Source organism: Colobus angolensis, unplaced genomic scaffold, assembly GCF_000951035.1.
Source record: "Colobus angolensis palliatus isolate OR3802 unplaced genomic scaffold, Cang.pa_1.0 Scaffold188, whole genome shotgun sequence".
Lineage (NCBI taxonomy): Eukaryota > Metazoa > Chordata > Mammalia > Primates > Cercopithecidae > Colobus > Colobus angolensis.
In genome coordinates, this window is record NW_012115021.1 from 2,544,052 (window position 1) to 2,564,629 (window position 20,578).

Consider the following 20,578-nt stretch of genomic DNA (forward strand, 5'->3'; position numbering starts at 1 on the left):
CTCTAAGAAATTTCTAGGCACACATTATTGATTACTGTAACATACATTTGCCCTTAGGTCATGTTATTAAAATTGTCACCAACAAGTTGACCATTTTTTAATACATGCTAAAGCAAGTGTACAGACAGCTCAAACAATGCATGCTTTTCGTTCCTTTTCCAATGCTTGCAACTAACTACTGACTTATGGTCTTATCTACCACCTCAAGCCTCACCTTAGGCCTCCTGGTACAGCTCCTTCCTTCAAATAAAGCCAAAGCACTGGCAGTTCACAAATGCTGCTTCCTGGGCCCACTCATTCTCCAGCTTAGGTCTAATTCAGTGTGGTATCTTATACAGCCTCTTCCAGCCTGTACCATCACTGTCAGCTTACCAGTTTCTCCCTCAGTTTAGGCTTAGTTAAGTCAAGTCTAAAAATTACTTTTTGAACATAGAGTTTAAGACTTCAGAAGCCAAATCAGTATATTGTTTAAACTTATGATTATCTCTATACAGTTTAATTGTACAAAACTCTTAAATATATTTCAGAATGTCTAGTGATTATGAACAACACTTGCATTTTTAAAGTCCTCAGATTATGAGTACATTGATAAGCCATATTAGATAACAGTACTTTCTTAAATAATGTCAGAAACAAAATAAAAAAGAATTAAATAAAAGAACTAAATTAAATAAAAGAATAGGGCAAAACTGCACATTGGCAATTAATGACTTACTTTTTCAACATACTCAAACACCAAGTACAACTTTCCCCTCCGACGAAATGCTTCCTTCAGCTCCACAATGTTTTCCTGCTTGAGAGTCCGAAGCATTTTAAGCTCTCGTAAAGTCGTTTCTTTGACTTCTTCATTTTCTAGAATGTAAACAATGGTGAAGAGAGTAAAAGGAAAACTTTCAAGCTACTGTTCAAAGAATTCCAAGAACACTGAAAACACCCCAATTTCACTTTCCACTTTCAGTACTTCTGCATAAGAAGTCCAAGAATGGAATATTAAATAATATGTTTTCTTGTTGAAAGGATCAAGAATAAGAAAATCGAACAAAGGGTTTACTTGATCAGCACAAACTTGACTTCCTGCTTATATTTTCTTATACTCCTTTTACTATGCGTATGTATAAAAATTTTCTTATACTTCTTTTACTATGTGTATGTATAAAAACACACTTATAGATACAACATAAGCATCCATTGTCATTTGAACTCTAACACTCTATACAAGGAAGGAAAGAGATTAAAAGGGCCATAAGGAATCAAAAGTGTCAGTGTGCAGAGGAACCTCTATTCAGCCAGCATCTGTAGTAGCTGATGTTTTTAAGGATGGCGTGAAGCTTTGGCCTAAAAGAGCATTTTATTCCTTAGGCTGCATGAGTCACCTCAGGGAGCAGAGGTCATGTGCCAAGCATCCACAATGCAAGTCACAGCCAAGTTGCAGGGAATTCTGAGAGTGTCTAATCTTCTCTCTGAACAGCAGCTGCTGTAGGTTCCTGCTGTCCTCCCTGTGGCATGTCCATCTGTCCATCCCAGATGGTATAGCTGTTCTGGGATGGAGAACTTATGCTGAACCAATAGACCCTCTTCCATACCATCAACTTCATTCATGATAACCTCCACGGTTATGGAGGAAGGACAGAAGTCATATTAACTCTAATGGATTAATTGGCAGGGGAGTGATGAAAATAATATTTCTATTTAAATGAGTTTGTATTATACCTTTAGATTTACCCGGGAAATCTTAACTACCATGTTTTTGCATATATGTACCAGGATACAGGCTCATAATCCTTCATCTACAAGTCCAAAATCCAAAACACAGTCTAAAAACTGAAAGTTTTTTCTAAGTTTGGGGCAAATTCACTGAGGGCTAACACATGAATGACATGAGACTATTTACAGTCTTTGTTAATCCAATCTAATATGAACATTCATATATTGTGCTATAGAAATACTACTTGATTACTGGGTACTATGCATTATAACATGCCACACGTCCATTCTAAAATCCAAAAATTATGAAGTCTAAAACACATGCAGCCACAAGCTTTTGGGTAAGGGCCAGAATCCTAGCTTGAGAGCTGTGTGACCCTCAGGATCAGACATGTCTTTGAGTGTGAGAAGGAAGAAAATGGAGTGCGGAGATAGGGGCACAGAAGCCTAATAAATACGCCCTCTAGAAGAAAGGCTCTCTAAGCAAGGCACGCAGGAGGAAAAAGGCTGAATGGATTCCAAAGGGAGAGGGAAGATTCTAAATGCAGAGCCAGGAGTGTTCCCTCAGATTATTTTCTATCCCAGCCCCCTTTCCCAACCCTCCACTCAAACTGAGTTTAAAGAAAAGGAAATGACATAATAAAAGCAAGGGCTTTGTAGCACCCGAGTATCCATGACAAACTGGGAGCATAGAGTCAACACTCCCTTGTGAACTGGTTACCTAAGTGAAGTATTCTACTTTAGCCAGAAGGCTGTTGGAGAACACTGGAACACAGATTAGGACCAAGAGACATACTGCTTATGAGAAGACAAGAACTAGCAGTAGGAAAGGCCAACTGTGCATAAGCAGTGAATTACCTGGCTCACACCAAGATGGTCAATAGGGAACTGGGTACTTACAGGGAAAAGAGCATGACAGTGGATGCCACCTGGCAGTGGGGGAATGTCTGAGATGCAATTGGGGACATCCCAAAGTAACTTAGAGGATTGGGAGAGGACAAAGGTCCAGGTGTTCTGCAAATTGGGCTGCTCCAGAGCAGTGGTGTTCTGTGACTGTTAAGAATGCTAAGGTAGCTGCAGCTGCTGAAGCCCAGGACTACCAGCAGTTTCCTAAAGAAGCAAGATCAGGAACATGCTTCTCTGATATCCCCTCTGAGTTACTCAAGGTTGGGGTAATCAAACTAAAATCCATCTACCTCTAAGAAACAGAATAACACACAGATCTCAAATAAGAAACAAATGATCTAACGAGGGACTAATTTAACAAGATACAAGTCTACTGATTACTCATGACCTGGTGTGTGCCTGTCTTTCCATCCCCATCTCATGTCCCTCTCCCTCGCCTCCATCTTTCAGTTCCCAAAATAGCCCCAAACTTCATTTTTCCACCTTAATGGCTTTCAGACTTGCTCCTTCTGCTGACAATGCTCAGTCTACTACATAGACTCTTGACAGGGCTTGCTCCTTCAGGTTTTAGTTTAAATGTCACTCCTCCAGAGCCTTTCAGACCATGAAAGCAAGTAGGCCCCCATCCCCATTATTCCTTATCACAGTTCTGGACTTTTCTTTCACAGAACTTCTCACCATTTTTCTTGATATATTTGTTTGCTTAGTGGTATACAATCTATGCAACCACCCCTGCTAAATCAAGAGCTCAAGGAGGACAGGACTCAATTCTTCTGTTCAACAATATACACCAGGACTGTACGTGACACAAGGAGAGGTGATCAATACATTCTTCCTACACGAATGCTTCACCTGTGGCCATAAGGAAATCTCTGCTCATACATGCCTAACTCTTCCTCACTTCAGTCACAGCAACTGGGAGGGCAAACAATAGGCACTTTGCCTCCCAGTTTTCTTACAGCACTGTCAATTTCCTCAAGCACCGCTTATCAGGCAGTATGATAAACTGAATTTCTTTTCTCCCTATTCACCTCTGTCCCTAGGTGTCTTCTATAGTATGTGATTAGAAACAATGGAAGACACAGAACACTGACAGTGCTCAGGGTCAAGAACACACACATATACATGCACACAAATACCTAAATAGAAAGAAAATCATTAAGAGCATCCATAAGCTATGATGCTTGGTGAATTCTTGGTACTGGAAATGCAAATGAAAAAACATCGTACTATTATTTGTTACCAACTTGTGGCAGTTTCACTTTGCTAATGGATAAACCCTCTTCAGAATGGCCGCATCAGAATGGTTTTAGTAGAAGGAACAGTGGACTAGGACTAGGGAGACCTAGATTCTGGACTCAGCCTTTTAATCAACCAACAGTACACCATGCAACTTTAGGCAAGTCACTTAAGTTTTAATCAGTAAAAGAAACAAATAAATGCCTCCATCTCCCAAAAATCCTATTGCCTTTTTCAAATCTAATAATCTATTATTTCTTTTCATTAAAATTTTATTGTTTATGAGCCTAAACCTCATGGAACTTTGCTGCTTTGTTATACATACATTATTCGAATCTGTATTGACTCCACTTAACAATGGTTAGAGAAGATAAATGAATCATCAAAAAGCAGCACACAAAATTACCTAGAATGTAGCGCCCAAACAATCTCATTTGAGCAGCTGTTTTTAGGAAATAAAGGCTTTTCTACTTTATGCCAGTCATAGTATTAAAAGTTGAGGTAAACACTTGAGCACTAAGATTGCAATGAATGGGAACAGGCAGGAAGTGGAGTTAATTCCCTAAATTCAAGCAAAATGGGCGCTCTTCATTATTACTGGGTACATCCTATAATTTTGTTTTTCTAAGTACTTTGAAGGTTCCTGGCCTGCCCTGCACTTTATGATGAAAATTGTCAACTAAATTATCAGATGACGAGGGGAAAAGGAAGGCACATTCGAATTACACAGGTTTCTCTTCTCAGAGGTACACAAAGTAGGGAAGCATTTTCCAAGGCATTACAAAATGCCTTACAAAAGCATTCAGTAAGGCATTTTCAAAGGATGGTAGCACAGTCCACTGAAATGAGCACAAAAATCACTGCTATCTAGTTGAAATAATCCCCATGGATTCTTTGTCTAGCCTAGGATTCTTTATCAAGGTTGGGCTCCAGTTTACAAATGAAGAAACCAAGTCTAGAAAGGATAACTTTCTCAGAGTGTATGAGCTGAGGGTCACATTCTACCTCATAGGAACAAAGGTGGCATAGTATACAATACAGTGAGTTTTGGAAAGTGAGTCACAGTACCCAGGATCAGGTATAACTATGCTACCGTTTAGCTGAACGGCAAGGCGGCATTGTATGGGTGGAAGAAAAACTCAACGAAGATCCTGGGTCAGCATTTTAGTTGCAATTATTCACACACACGCTATGCAAACTTTGGGCCTGAGGTCCACCATCTGTACACTGGGGCTGAGTTATACTGGATTATTCAGAAGGACTCTTCCCGAGTCCATACTTCTATGTGATAACTGCTTATGTGCATGCTGACCCACCTTGTCATCAGTTACCACTGAGGGGGTTTAGCTGAATGAAGGATCAACTCTGACAAAGTTATGTGCAGATATATAGAAACCCCACTGAGTGAGGACAAAATGGCAGGGTGGAAAAAGGATGTTAAGTAAAAACAACCCCAAAACTGTCCTACTTCTAAACTTACCAGTAAGGCAAGTTAACACACCTAAAAATCAAGAGCGATTTACTAAAGTAAAAGAGAACAATTCTTAAGAAGAAAGATCACAGGAGCAAAGGAGATTCAAAGACAACTGATGAAAAGAGAAAAACCTAAAGATGAGCAGAAACTCTATTGTAACTCTATTTTTAAAGAACTGTGGGCTTAGAAAGGAAATCCAGGAATAGCTGTAACCTACTTTGTGAAATCACAAACCTGACATTTTTGTATAGCTGAAGAGCCCCCCACCACAAATGGACCTTTAAACAGATAAACTGATAAAGCAAAATCAACCCACCCTTGATCAAAACCACGGGGGTGCCATATTTGAGTCTGGTTGCTCTTATTGAAGAAAGGACATCAATAGACAGACAATGTGCCTGAGGGAGTTTGAATGCTAGTGCTACTGTTACATACACCAAGAAAGATGAGGACCCTCCAATCTTTAGAGATGAAGAACAGGTAAAAGCACAGTAGAAATTTATGAAATCACAGAAGATGCAAAATGATCACCAAATCCTAGAAGAATCCCTGAAGTTTGAAGGAGGTCCATGTTGAAAATGAAAAGGAAGTGTGGTAAAATCATGACTAGCCAGAATGCTCAAGCTCAGTTAATCAAATTCTTTGCTTAGTCAAGGGTTGGACTTTTTGTTTCAAGGCCTCTTTCACACAGAAATCAGGCTCCTGAATTTAAGGACTACAGATTACGAACTCTGGTTTTGTACCATTACATAAAATAAGAGACCAGAGTACTCCTGATCCAGAGATCAGTATAGAGCTTTCCAGTGTCTGGGTAAACAGAAGAATAAAATAAATTAGAAGACAGAACAGATGATCAATTAAATGTTTTCTAACAATTAAGAAGAATATGTCCATTCCAAGAGGAAGATAGTTCTCTATAGAAAACATTAAGCAGCAGAATATGAAATCAAGTAATTTTATTTCATATAAAAGCAGAGACGCAACCTAAGTTTCATCTTAAATGTAGACTACTGTATAGCTCCCTGGAGTCAGCCTCCTTGCCATGCACAGAGGCCCACTGACAAGTAGAGAGGCTCTCCCCTCACTCCATCACCTTACATTTAAGGAAAGGTGGAAAAGTCTAAAGAAGCAAAAAGAAGGTCCAAATGTATGTCAAAAACAAATTCTAGACAATAGGTTTTCCTAAAGTAAAGGTTGGACACACAACGTTTTGAATTCTTGCTCGTCCAAAGCTATATAATCTAAATCAGCGCTCTTGGGTTATTTAATAAATTGAGGACAGCAGACACTTGTACTTGTGTATGTATGAGAATGACAATCCAATAGTGATACATTATCATCTGAACATCAAACCTCATTGTAGAAGATGGGAGTCATAGGAAGGGTAGAAGAATTGGGCTAAATTTGTAATTTATACATAGTCTGAAAAGTGCCTTTTAACTAAATCTCTAGTATCTTTATCATCTACGGTCATTTTTTTCCCTTCTCAGAAAATCCAAATAATGAGCAGAACTATTACAATGAACAGAACTAATACAATGGAGACTTCTGGTTGGTCAGGTGTTTATTAGATAAAATTTCTCTGCAGGAACTTAATAGCCAAACTTATAATACCATCATTTAGGGTATCTTAAAGAACTCATTATCAGAGACTCCAAATTTATGAAGTGTCAACAAGCAGAAGTCATCAAAACAAGAAAAAATTAACTAATGAAGTAAGCTCAGACAAAAATTTTTTGTTACTCAAACATTCTTCCCTTTTAACAGGAGTCTATATCCCCAAGTCAGGGTGTCGAAGTCTTTCAGAGAGAATCAAAGGTAAAGACACTGATAAATTATCGGATAGAATTGTATCTGCTAACAACTAGAGAATAAAAACCTCAAAAAGCCAAGGCTTGGTGGCTCATGCCTGTAATCCCAGCATTTTGGGAGACTGAGGCAGGAGGATCTCTTGATCCCAGGAGTTTGAGATCAGCCTGAGAAACACAGCGAGACATCGTCTCTACAAAAAATGAAAAAATTAGCTGGGAGTGGTAGTGTGCACCTGTAGTCCCAGCTACTTTGGGAGGCTGAGGCAGGAAGATTGCTCGAGCCCAGGAGTTCGAGGCCAGCCTGAGAAACATAGCGAGCCCTCGCCTCTACAAAAAATGAAAAAATTAGCTGGGAGTGGTAGTGTGTACCTGTAGTCCCAGCTACTTCGGGAGGCTAAGGCAGGAAGATTGCTTGAGCCCAGGAGTTCAAGGCTGTACTGAGCCATGACGATGCTACTGCACTCTACCCTGGGATATGCAGCAAGACCCTGTCTCTCCCCTGCCCCGCCCTACACACACAGCCTGAAAAAGAAGAAGACACATAGATAGGAATAAAAAAAGAAGAGAAAACTGACAAAGCTTTTTATATATTTCTTAATCACCCTGTTTACTATATAAGCTATCCATTGGCCTAGCCTACAATTTTACTTTAAAAACTGTTCCTCCTCCTAAAAAGGTTAACACTTGATTCTTTCTTGAAATAGCATATTAGTTGCTACTATAACCTAACTTGTGTTAACTATAAACTTATTTTCATAATTTTAGTTTCATTTTACCCACTTAAAGTCCCAAAATAAACTTTTATTTACTATGAAATTTTGATTCCCATTTTAAATAGTGATCTATCATCCTGGGATAATAAAGACTTCTTGAACTAAATAGTAGTCTAACAAAATATAGTTTCACAAACCTTTTACATAAATTTGTGAATACATATGAATTTAACAAGAAAGTAGGACATTAGCATAATCTTTTAAAGCTATCAGAAGTTAACATATATTCTCACAAAATATTCCATGATATTAGTGAGAGAATACATGGTCCCCGACTTACAATGGTTTGACTTCTATTTTTTGACTTTACAATAGCATGAAAGCCATATGCGTTCAGGAGAAACCATACTTAGAATACCCATAAAATCATTCTGGTTTTCACTTTTACTACAGTATTCAATAAATTACATGAGATATTCAACACCTTATTATAAAATAAGCCTTGTTATATGATTTTGCCTAACTATAGGCTAATGTAAGTGTTCTGAGTACGTTTAAAGGAGGCTAGGCTAAAGCTATGATGTGTGGTAAGTTGAGTGTAGTAAAGGCTTTTTTTGGAGACAGTCTCACTCTGTTCTAGGCTGGAGTGCAGTGGCATGATCACGGCTCACTGCAGCCTCAACCTTCTGGGCTCAAGCAAGCCTCCTACATCAGCCTACTGAGTGGCTAGGACTACAGGCATGCACCACAATGTCTGGCTAATTTTTAAAAAAATTTTTTGTAGAGACAGGGTCTCGCCATGTTGCTGAGCCTGGTCTCAAGCGATCCTCCTGCCTCGGCTTCCCAAAGTGCTGGGATTACAAGTGTGAGCCAGAACGCCCAGCCAAAGCATTTTGTAAGTAACAATTTTTTCCACTTATGATGGGTTACTGGGATGTGGCCTCATCACAAGTCAAGGAGCATCTGCACTGGATTACCTTGAACATGGCTCAGACCAAGTGCAGATCCTATCTCAGTTCACAATATTTTTACAGGATTATTTCATTATCTTCACTAAGACTTTTAAACATTAGATCTAGATAATCACTGCCATAATATCAAACGAATATTTCAAGAATAACTAATAAAGGGGATTAATGAGAGCTACATGACAATGAGGGCAATATTATCATGACACTCTGTTTTTTATTATAATTGGCTAAAATTTAAGATAATAAACTGATTGAGAATTAAATGGTTTACACAGGGGTTGAATAGACATCCTTACCTGAATGAGACTATCTATATACACTTCACACTCCAAAAGAGTTGTTCACCAAACATGTACCCTTTCTTTCCATTAAGCAAGACACTACTCCAGTCAGAGGAAAAGGGTAAAGACAGAAAAAAGAGAGTACTAGTACCTCCCTGGGAGAAATGTAAACAGTAGGTAAGTGGGTCAGACTGGAATGAAAAAGTTTATGAATAATTGGATATGTCTTTGGGTTTTCGCACAGAAATGTTTTGGAAATATCCCTCTAGAAGTATGTGTAGGTGGTACGTAGGTGTCATTGACAAGGTGGGGTGGGTGATAAGACTGCATGCCTCTGAGGGATGGTGAGTGATAATGGTCTAGCAGAGATGAGGGCACAGCAGATTAATGTTTTGTTGGTTCAATAAAATAAAGGCAGATCAAATGTTTTCCATGTCTAGACTATTCATGCATTCCTGATACCATGTTTAGAAACAGTTTCTCTCACCTCAAAATGATCCAAGTTCCATGTCTCCATTCAGGCAATAACTGTTCTCTACTGTGTTTTATTGTTATTTATTTGCAGGTCTTAATTCTCCTAATAGGTCATATGCTTCTTGAAAGTATCCACACCTCAACTCTTACAGCACTTCACTCAGTGCTCAATGAATTTCAATGGATACACTAGATTTCTACTCTAAAGCTATCATAACACAGGTAAAAATATATAATTGAAGCTAAGAATTGGTACGCACAAGATAGAGATTATAAAGAACATGGTATTCACTTAAAAAGAAAGTAATGGGGCTGGACAAGGTGGCTCATGCCTGTAATCCCAGCACTTTGGGAGGTCAAGGCGGGCAGATCACTTTGAGCTCAGCAGTTGGAGACCGGCCTGGGCAACATGGTGAAACCCTGTCTCTACAAATAAAATACAAAAAAATTAGCTGGGTGTGGTGGCGTACACCTGTAATCCCAGCTACTCAGGAGGTTGTGGCTGTACAATCACTTGAGCCTGGGGAGTAGAGGTTGCAGTGAGCTGAGATCATGCCACTGCACTCCAGCCTGAGTGACAGTGTGAGACCCTGTCTCAGAAACAGAAAAAGATGGCACACATGGCCTAGATTGTACTTTTTACAAAATCTGATGACAGTTATTATTTTTGGTGGTAACTGATGCTTGCCAATATGCCCTGAAAGATGAATGCACAGCCAGAAGCCTTTACATGCATGCGAAGGTTGTGCTCTGATCTACTGTTGCAACCACTCTTTTTAGGAAATCACCATTTGTCTCTCAGCCACCTGTTGACCCAAAGTCACTGCTCAAAGAGCTCATTTCCAATGGTATCACAGTGGGATGGCCTGGGGCTACTGCTTCCTGCTAGACCACAAATATCCCATTTGAAGCAAGATTTTTTTGTCTCCCCAGAACAAGCAAAAAGTTCTTTTTTACCTTCCCCTTTTTACCTTCCCTTTATGCCTGCCCATACAATGATTGCTAAAGTTCCCAGCTGATATGCATGTGTTTCATATAACTAGTACATCAGAGATGGATTACATCAAATATTACTGCATCTATCCTGGAGCAAGTCCCTTTTTGTTATTTAATGTTTGCTAAGTCTCTGAGGTGAGGGTGATGAAACTTCATAAATATAGAGGCTGGTGTCTTACATCACTTAGGGGATGTGTGCTGATGAAGGTAAGTTATGACTGCTATTTCCATACTTCTGATTAGATATCAAGACTGATGCTGTGTTGATACTTCTTACACCTAGACCATAGTTTTTCAAATAGCAGGCTCTGACTTATTAGTGGTCAAGTCAATCTATTTGATGTCACAATAGGCATTTATATGAACAGGAGAGAACAGAAAGTAGAGAGCTTCACATTCATATAATAAAGAAGTTCGTGACATTTTTGCTTCATTTACATATAGTGTTACATATGTGTGCGGACACTGGGTTAGGATATGAAATATATTTCTAGTGTGGGTCTCAGTCCAAAAAGTCTGAAAAAAAATGTTGTCCAGAGCACCTTAAAGGCCACACCTATTTTTGTCAAGAGTTTCTCTATTTGGCTATCTTTGGATGGCCAACAGTCTAGAGTTTACAACTAATGAAATACTGAAATGCATTATTTTAAACTTTCTTGCCCAGCATGGGGTAATTTTACAACTCTGTCTGAAATAGTCTGGATATGATGAAGGCCCCTAAGCATAGTATTTCTTCTTAAAAAGCTTTTATTCTCCCAATGCATTATTCTAAATATAAAATCAATCCCTCAATATATCCTTGTATTTCTAATTCTGACTAGGAACTGGAGATCACAGTAACCAATACTGAAATCTTTCACATAGTATTTGCTATTTGTGTGGACCCACAGAAGTATTTACTTGAAGCCAGTTTTTAAATTTTAATAATATTTAGAAACAGCATAAACAACATTTCTTCTAACCAGCCTTTGGAGCAAGATTTCCAAAGCTGACTGCAACCTTAAAATAAAAAGATGAATTTTCTAATATCATGAGATTTGAAAAGATACACATAAAAGGAACTAAATGTTTGAAAGTAAAGCATAAGAAATAAGCTATATTCACTTTGAGACTGTGACTTCAAAATATCAGGAATAGACAGTGTCTGACCAGCTAGATCCCACTTCTTCCACACTCTGTTTATAAAAACTTTATACAGAAGGAAAAATACATATATACAGATATATATACATATATATATATATATATCTACCTTCACTGTCCTTGAATTTCTTGATTGCCACAATTTCATGTGTTTCCTGCAAGGGAAAAGAAAGCAGAAGGAAAGTCATTCTCCAGTGTTTTTCCGACTGGGGATTCCAATTGCCTGGGGGTATATTCTGGGACAGAGTAGCAAGAAGCCAGAGTGTCAAAAATATATCATCTTCCTCTCCCCCGCCACCCCTCATTTCTTGGTTCCAAAATTCTCTTTCTTATCACCCCACAAACATTGTCAAGGAAGGAAAGGAAGAAAGGGAGAGGGTGTGGAGCAAAGAGCAGATACGGTGACGGAATATGCTTAACTCATAAATCATTAGTGTCAATGTCTTGAGGATACTCAAAAGTGCCAGGATGAGTGGCAGACTCTCATCTGTACTGCCCTCTGAAGTCAGAGACACATTTTAATTGGCCTTCTAAGACCAAGAAAGGGCCTCTCCAATACACAGTAGTTGCTGGTAGCAGAATGCTAACAAGCATATCTAATTTTCCCCAGCTCGTCCCTATTGATGGTCATTGCAAATCCAAAGTGAGATAAACATTCCATCACCAAATACCAATCATCACCTTCATCCTGCCCTTATTTATCTCTTCTGAACAGAAGAGATAACAGAATTCTGCCTTAAAAGAAAATATGAAAAATTTTTTTGTTATTTTTGGTTGGGAGGAAAGAAAATAAGGGCTGGAAAGGAAATGGAAATGCTAAGAACTAAGCACCACTAAACTAAATAACTTGTATCCAATTCTGGTATATAAAAGCAATAAAAAAGCTTTTGGCAAAATAATTAATACAAATTCTTCAAAGCCAACATGTCATATGAAAGCCTTCTGAATGACTCAGGCCTGTTCTTTTTTACCCTAAGTGGGGACACTTTCAGATCAAATCTTTTAATATTTAATAAAACGTCCCTGCATCAAAACAAAGACTTTAAAATTAAACACAATACCAGGCAAGTGCTATAAATTATGGAGGAAAAAGACACTTAAAGGTACTGTGTTTTTGTTTTTAATGAAGGAATAGGATTGTAGGGTACAGACAACTTACTTGTACGTATAGGGTACAATTTATTTGTACATTAATGGATCTTCTGACTTAAAGAAACTCTTTCTTCCAGGTATTTTATTATTGGGAAGGAAACACTGCCAATTTTAAGTAATGCAGGAGATTATCAGCTAGAATATTATCCCACGTAGTACAAAGGTGACTCTTTTATATATGCTACCCTCCCATAATACATTGATATCATGTTCTTACCCAGCTCCTTTTCTAATGGCTCTAGCTAGCAATCTACCTACAGCATAACTGAAAGACCAGACCCTATCAGGAACCTCCTCTTGCTTTTCTCACAGCACAAAGGTGTAGCTTCCAGGAATAGAGAAAAACTGCACATATCTCAAATGAATATTGTTCCAGGTAGTGTTCCATCTTATATTCCACTCTAACTGAAAGGCTCCCACATACATTTCTTTCATTGCATCCTAAGCATTAAAACTTTGTCTGATTTTATAAAAGATTTTACTCAGTTCAAAACTGTCCATTGATACGACTACAAATTTAAATTTGTAACTGGCACATTTATACCACCTTGAATAAATTCATTAGTTATTTTTCTCTGGCATCTCATAAATACAATTTACTGTATAAAGTGACGGCTAATGGGGGTCAAATAAAATGTTTATTCTTTTATTTATCCTTTCAAGAATACCACGAAAATCCTCTCTCCTCAAAAGTCACTCTCTCCGCCTCCCCCGATATGGTTTATGTATTTACTTAAAGAATGAAGTCGAACAGATGAAGTTTTCTGCATTAAACCAATTCAGTGTTTAGTGAAAAACACATGCAATTAAGAGAAGATGCTGGAAAGAATTTAACATTTCACATGTATTCAAACTGCTTATAAAAATAATATAAACTCATTACTGAAAATACAAAAAGAATATAAAGGGTACAAAAAGGATATAGAGAAGACATTTACAAAATTAACTCTTGCTAATATTTTGGTATATTTTCTTCCAGTAAATTTTTCTCAAATGGTAGTAGTAATACTGGATATCTTATTGTATGTTGTTTTTATTTCACTTGATATTATATAAGCAACATTTCAAGCTGTTATTTTTAAAACCACTATTTTTTCATGGATGGCTATTTAACAAGTCTATTAATGAACATACTTCAACATCTGCATCTGTATTTCCACAGAGTAAATTCTATAAGTGATATAATTGGTTCAAAGGGTATGAATGTTAAAGGTTCCCAATATATACTGACAAACTGACATCCAAAAAAAAGTCATGTCACAGTTCCCTTCAGCAGTGTATGAGAATATTCACTCTACACCCATTGCCAAAACAAAATAAAATCATTAAAAAAAAACTTCTCTGGCATTCAATGAGATTAGAGAAGTTTTCTTCTAATAAGTGAAATCTGGTCCACCAGGGTTAATATTTTCTTGTTGATTCATGGATGATAACTTATTGCCAAATTCTGTTACAAATCTTTTCCCCAGGTTGTTGTGATCGCTAGAGTTTTGTTGTTGTTGAATATAAATTATTACACAGTCAAGTTTACTGATACAGGCCTTTGTAATTATGTCCATTGTTTTTGTGCTCAAAGTCCTTACTTAGCCTGAGCATGGTTAATATTCATCTGCATTTATGTATCTTGATATTTTAATTATTTCTTTCCTTAAATCTTTATTCACTTGTAATTTATTTTAATATATGACATGGTGAGGGAATCCAGATTTAATATAATTTCTAAACACTAAACCAATTTTCTCAATACCCTTTACCAGATATTTTTAGTTGTTACATCTTAGCATCCTTACATATAGATACTAGATGTGCTTTCAGAGCTTTCTAGTGGACTCTAGCCTAGTCTAGTATAGGCTACCGATCTGTTCTTACGCCAGAACCAGTGTTTAAAGTATTGTGACCTTGAACTGTTTTAAATTAATCTAAGGTTACTGACACTGATTCTTCTTATACCATTTTGTTAAATATATTTATTTTTGAGAGCAGGGTTTGACTGTTGAATTTAATTTGTAATTATAGATACATGAGCTATAATTTTTTTTTTTTTACATATTCAGTTTGCTTCACTGTTTACCACCAGTCCTTTTCTTGTATGGTTTATACATATTTGAGTGATTGATTTGCATTCATGTTTTGCTCAACCAGAGTACATCTTTGAAAGGTTTTCTGACAAAGTGTTTTATTTTCCAAGTCTTTGCATTTTTGAACATCTTCACATATACATGGCAACTTGATAGGCATGGAATTCTTGGGAAGGCAACCTTTTATTCTTCAGAGTCACTGGAAGCTTAAGTGCACCATAAAGCCCTGGAAAATGTCATTCACATCACAGACACCAGAGTCTATATGCTTATTAAAGCAACTTAATGCAGGTAGGAATAAAGTGTCTTCTTGTAACAAAATCTATATACTAAGATATTTTTCCAAGAAGAAGGAAATTAAGGGTCTAAAAAGAAGGGCTGCCATTTTCTAACATAAAGAAATTGTAATACTGTCACATAAGGCATCAAATGGGGAACAACGACCTGATAGTCTCTGGTATTTGTAGCAGAAAAGAAGTATGAGGCCTATTTGGATTTTGTTCCAATATAGATCACTTCTTTTTTCTCCCTAAATACTGTTAGAACTTTTCCTTTTACTTGAAATAAAAATTTTAAATTATTCGGAATATATCTAGAGGAGTGTGTGTGTGTGTGTGTATGTGTATTTTTTGAATCAATAATACCTGGAAATCAATGAAATTAGAAAAGTCTCCTTATAGCAACCTTATATGTTGTTTCTACTCCTATTTTTCTATTATTTTCCACCACAAATCTTACAACTTTTAGGTTGGATCTTTCATGATTGTTTAGTATGTTTTGTACTAAGTTTTTGTACTTAGTATGCAATGTTCATGATTGCATCATTAGCACCTAGAATAGCAGGCACATAGTGGGTGTTCGATAAATATTTAGTAAATGAACATTAATGAGTTCAAAAGTGCTACACAATTTTGTTTTATCCATTTAAGGCTTCTTTCACTTGTCCTTATCTCAGCCAACTTCCGCATTTTTTGCCTTGTTTAGCTTATTCACTCTCTGTAGAGGTCTTATCTTCCTAGCTTTCTTTTGGGAGACTAAGCAGATGTCTTAACTTTATTGGTTTGTTAGAAAAAGTCATTTTCAGAACCATGTGTTGCTTCTAAATCTTCACAGCGATGTTTTATCTTCCCCTATCTTTTCATAGTGTTTTCTCTGCTCCACCCTTTAAAACTCACCCTTACTAAGATGGAAAGAGATCCACCAGGACTGGCATTTGGCCTCAACTTGAACTTCAAATATGAACTGATGCACCCCGAGCCCGATTTTAGAACCTGGCTAGCTAGCACATATCCTTCCCATTGGGGTTGGCTGGTCTGAGGTTAAACTGCCTGGGCAGGGTTCTCTGAATAAGAAGAGCACATGCCATTAGCTGTTTACCTCATGGCATTCTGGAGACCACATTTCTAAGCACAGCCTGTTCTCTTCCCTCTACCTTCACCACACTTTGCCATGGGGGACTCCGAATCCTAGGATAGTACATGCCTTTTCCAATCCTTCTTTGCTTCTTCCCTTACTATATTTAGGACATTTTGGTCTCTGCAAAGACCTGGAAATGCAGATGCTAATGCACGCTAGTAGGGGGCTGAGAACTCTAGCTCCAGCGGTGTCAGATTATGGTTAACCTCAGTGAGATGGTTGCTTATTTTTCAGTTCCTGTGAGCATGGGTCCAAGGCATTTCCTACTCCCTTTGGATATCTGGCCTGATTTGGGTTCACAAAGTAGGATAAACAGCATGATGTTCAAGACTATGCTTTCAACCCAGTACTGCTAACAAAATTAATTCTCCCTGGACTTTGCTAGCAATCTTCGATGTTTAGTTTATTAATTTGCAGAACTTCATGGGTATTTAACATCTTCATGGGTATTTAATGGAGAGGTAGGAAGTAACACGCCAAGCTTTATTACTTATTCTACCACCACCCTGAGATGTTATATATAATAAAGGTGTAGACAAAGAGAAAAACATACAAAAAATAATTCTGAAAAACTTGTTTTGAATTTAATTTATTCATAAAAGCATACCATTGCCCCCACAACGTCTGCAACAGAATGTCACCAGCTGTAGTTAGCAAGATAGGCATAGTTTGCTACTTGTTTCAGTGTCTTTATTTAAAATATGAGGTATTTAAAAGCTGACATCTTAAGCAATAAACTAAGAATGTTATCAAATATATCAGTAATCTATGAATGATAATTCCATGCCTCACCCTTAATTCTACCTTAAAATTGGAATTGTATTATGTACTTTGGAACACAAACAGGAAGACTAGGTAACTTTAGATAAAGGTTCCTGAATTGTACTACTGTCTCCATGAGTAAACAAACTATATCAAGGCATTTCACATTTCCCAGAATAAATTTCCCCAGCTGGAAAAAAAAATCAGAAAGAGAATAAAAAATAAATGTTATGAGTACTAACAAGTACAAATATCTGGAGAGCCTATAGTTCCTTCAATATTTTCAAGATATCTACCCCATAAAAATCAAGCCTCAATCACTAGAGAATCATACTAGACAGAGAGACTTATAACCATCAACTCACTTGCGTTGCTGATTGTCTAAAGCTTTGGGTCATTGTTTTATTAGCAGTATTAATTGTCCCTTACTTAAGATTCTGGCAAAGCAACTAACTGGTATTAACAGCCATACAATTTGCTAAGTTATTTTAAAATGCAGTTATATAACTTAATTATGCTCTGGAACAGTGAATTCTTTAAACCGATCATACACTGTATAAAGAAGTAGCAGGAGTCATTATTTTTCAAATGTTTTGCTGTGGCTGGGCGCGGTGGCTCAAGCCTGTAATCCCAGCACTTTGGGAGGCCGAGACGGGCGGATCACGAGGTCAGGAGATCGAGACCATCCTGGCTAACACGGTGAAACCCCATCTCTACTAAAAAAATACAAAAAACTAGCCGGGCGAGGTGGCGGGCGCCTGTAGTCCCAGCTACTCGGGAGGCTGAGGCAGGAGAATGGCGTAAACCCAGGAGGCGGAGCTTGCAGTGAGCTGAGATGCGGCCACTGCACTCCAGCCCGGGTGACAGAGCGGGACTCCGTCTCAAAAAAAAAAAAAAAATGTTTTGCTAAGTTAAAATATCCAACAGGTATCATGAAACAGAACAGAATAAAATACTCTTTTATTCTCCTATTCACGGATTACGCCATTTCAAAAGGTTATAACAGTTATTCCTCGGTATCTACAATGATATAGAGGGGGCCAGTGGTTCCAGGATCCCTGAGGATACCAAAATCCATGGATGCTCATCCCTGACATAAAACGGCATAGTATTTGCATATAACCTATGCACATTCTCCTATATACTTTAAATTATCTTTTGATTACTTATACTACCTAGTACAATGTAAATGCCATGAAAATAAATAGTTGTAATACTATGTTATTTTATATATATGTTTTTATTGTTGTATTTTTAAATTTTTGTTTGTTTTTCTGAATATTTTCGATCCTCAGATGGTTGAATTCATCAATGTGGAACCTGCTGATATGGAGGGCCGTCTGTAGTCTACAATTCATTTTCTTTTTTTTAATTTTAATTTTAATTTTTATTATACTTTAAGTTCTAGGGTACACGTGCATAACATGCAGGTTTGTTACATATGTACACTTGTGCCATGTTGGTGTGCTGCACCCATGAACTCATCAGCACCCATCAATTCATCATTTATATCATGTATAACTCCCCAATGCAATACAATTCGTTTTCTAATTACTCTCTGAGGAAGTGCTTTCTTGGGAGAAATTCTTTATTTCATCATCCAAATAGCAGGGAATATAACTTGATAACTAAAGTATTGTAAATATTTCTGTTCATGTTTTATTTGCAAATATCCTGTCTGCTCCCTGAGCATAAGTAAAACCTACAAACATAGAAACTACTACTTTAATGCTTCTCAGCCTTTTGGCTAAGATCAAGTGAAATTAGTACTTTTTTTTTTGAGACGGAGTCTTGTTCTGTTTCCCAGGCTGGAGTGCAGTGGCGCGGTGTCGGCTCACTTCAACCTCCACCTCCCAGATTCAAGCGATTCTCCTGCCTCAGTCTTCTGAGTAGTTGGGATTACAGGCACATGCCACCACACCCGGCTAATTTCTGTATTTTTAGTAGAGATGGGGTTTTGCCATGGTGGCCAGGCCGGGAAACTACTACTTTATAGACCAGTATGGTCCCTGAAAAAGTAAGCTTCATTTTAAGTTATTATTTTTAAGTACTCTTGTGCCCAGCCCCATGCTAAGTGCTTCCCGTGGATTATCTCACTTAATTCTCAAATCATCATTCTGAGGAGGATCTTACGCTCATTTTACAGATGAGGATACTGAGTTTTAATGAAGTTCCATAATTCGTCCCATGATCACACAGCTAAGACATAGCAGAGCTGAGATTTTAAACCCAGGAAGACTGATTCTGAATGCCATTTCTCAACCATAATCATGCTATACTGCCTTTGCAAGCCATGTATGTAAATTTTGTTGTAGAAAATGATTCTGAAACACACAAACACACATCACCGAGGAGAAATGTTAGCACCAATGAATATTTCTAAATAGTTTTGTAATAATATGTTATAATATTTATACACTTAAAAGAACAGGCAAATATTTCATTACTTCCATCTTTATCTTTTTTACTGTGTAAACCTTCTAAAATAACTTAGTCCAAAAGTATTTATCTTTACATTATAAGTAAAATTACAAAATGGGAGGAAATTCAAGCACAGGATACATTTCTATAGCAGGTAAATTATATCAGAGCTAATATGCATTTGGCAAGTACTATAGAAATATAAAATACCATCCATGATATTTATTCAGTGATAAAACCTAGATTTCTCCAGGAAATTCCTTAGAGATCTTGACTTATATTATTCATTATTTGAAAACTACCATAGTTTGTCAATACTAAAAGTTAGATTTACTGCTAAATTTCAGTACTTCAGACCTAATCTCACACACAAAAAATCTACACCAAAGAAAAAGAGCATTTCAATCAGTCAACTAACAAATGTTTACTGGACCTCTGCTTTATGTCAGGTTTTCTTTTGTATCCTGTGTTTGACATGAGTGAGTAAATGAAGCTGTCTTATATACATAGAAGTTTACAACCTGGTATGTAATAACGCATGACAGTAAGTTAAAAATGCACGACAAAAGCTAAAAAGTATAACATGTTATATGATATGCCGCAGGAGTTCAAAAAAGATCATGCAAATATACAGAAAAAAATGTATATCCCCTTCAGATTTAACAGTTGATAATATTTTGGCTTATTTGCTATGGATCTCTTGCCTTTTGAAACGTAAAATGCCAAAAAATAAAAATTCATTCATTCCCATTCCCTCTACCCAGAGGTAATTTCTATCCTGAAGCTGATATGTATCATTCCGACACATTTTTATCACTACAAATGAATTTGCCCATAAATTATACTGTTTTGTGCACTAAAAATCATGTAACTAGCATATGTTATTGCATGTACCTTTTTTCAACCACTTAAAAAATACAATCAGTATCTGAGATTAAAATCTAAATCTAGTTAAAGGGTTCTCCCTTGGGGGGTAACCGTGCTCTTCCCAAGACATCTGGGGACACTTTCGATTGTCACATAGGCTGGGGGCACTA

General features: G+C 37.2%; 1 protein-coding gene across 2 annotated transcripts in view; it reads right to left on the reverse strand.

Moving 5' to 3' along the window:
* Positions 1-20,578, reverse strand: part of CDKL5 (cyclin-dependent kinase-like 5) — a 228,076-nt gene that overhangs the window by 79,545 nt on the left and 127,953 nt on the right. For both annotated transcript variants that reach the window (XM_011940216.1, XM_011940217.1), the window contains 2 exons: positions 11,822-11,867; positions 716-852 (listed from right to left, as the gene is read on the reverse strand). In XM_011940216.1, the coding sequence (XP_011795606.1) occupies positions 716-852; positions 11,822-11,867 (183 nt within the window). The remainder of the gene's footprint in view (positions 1-715; positions 853-11,821; positions 11,868-20,578) is intronic.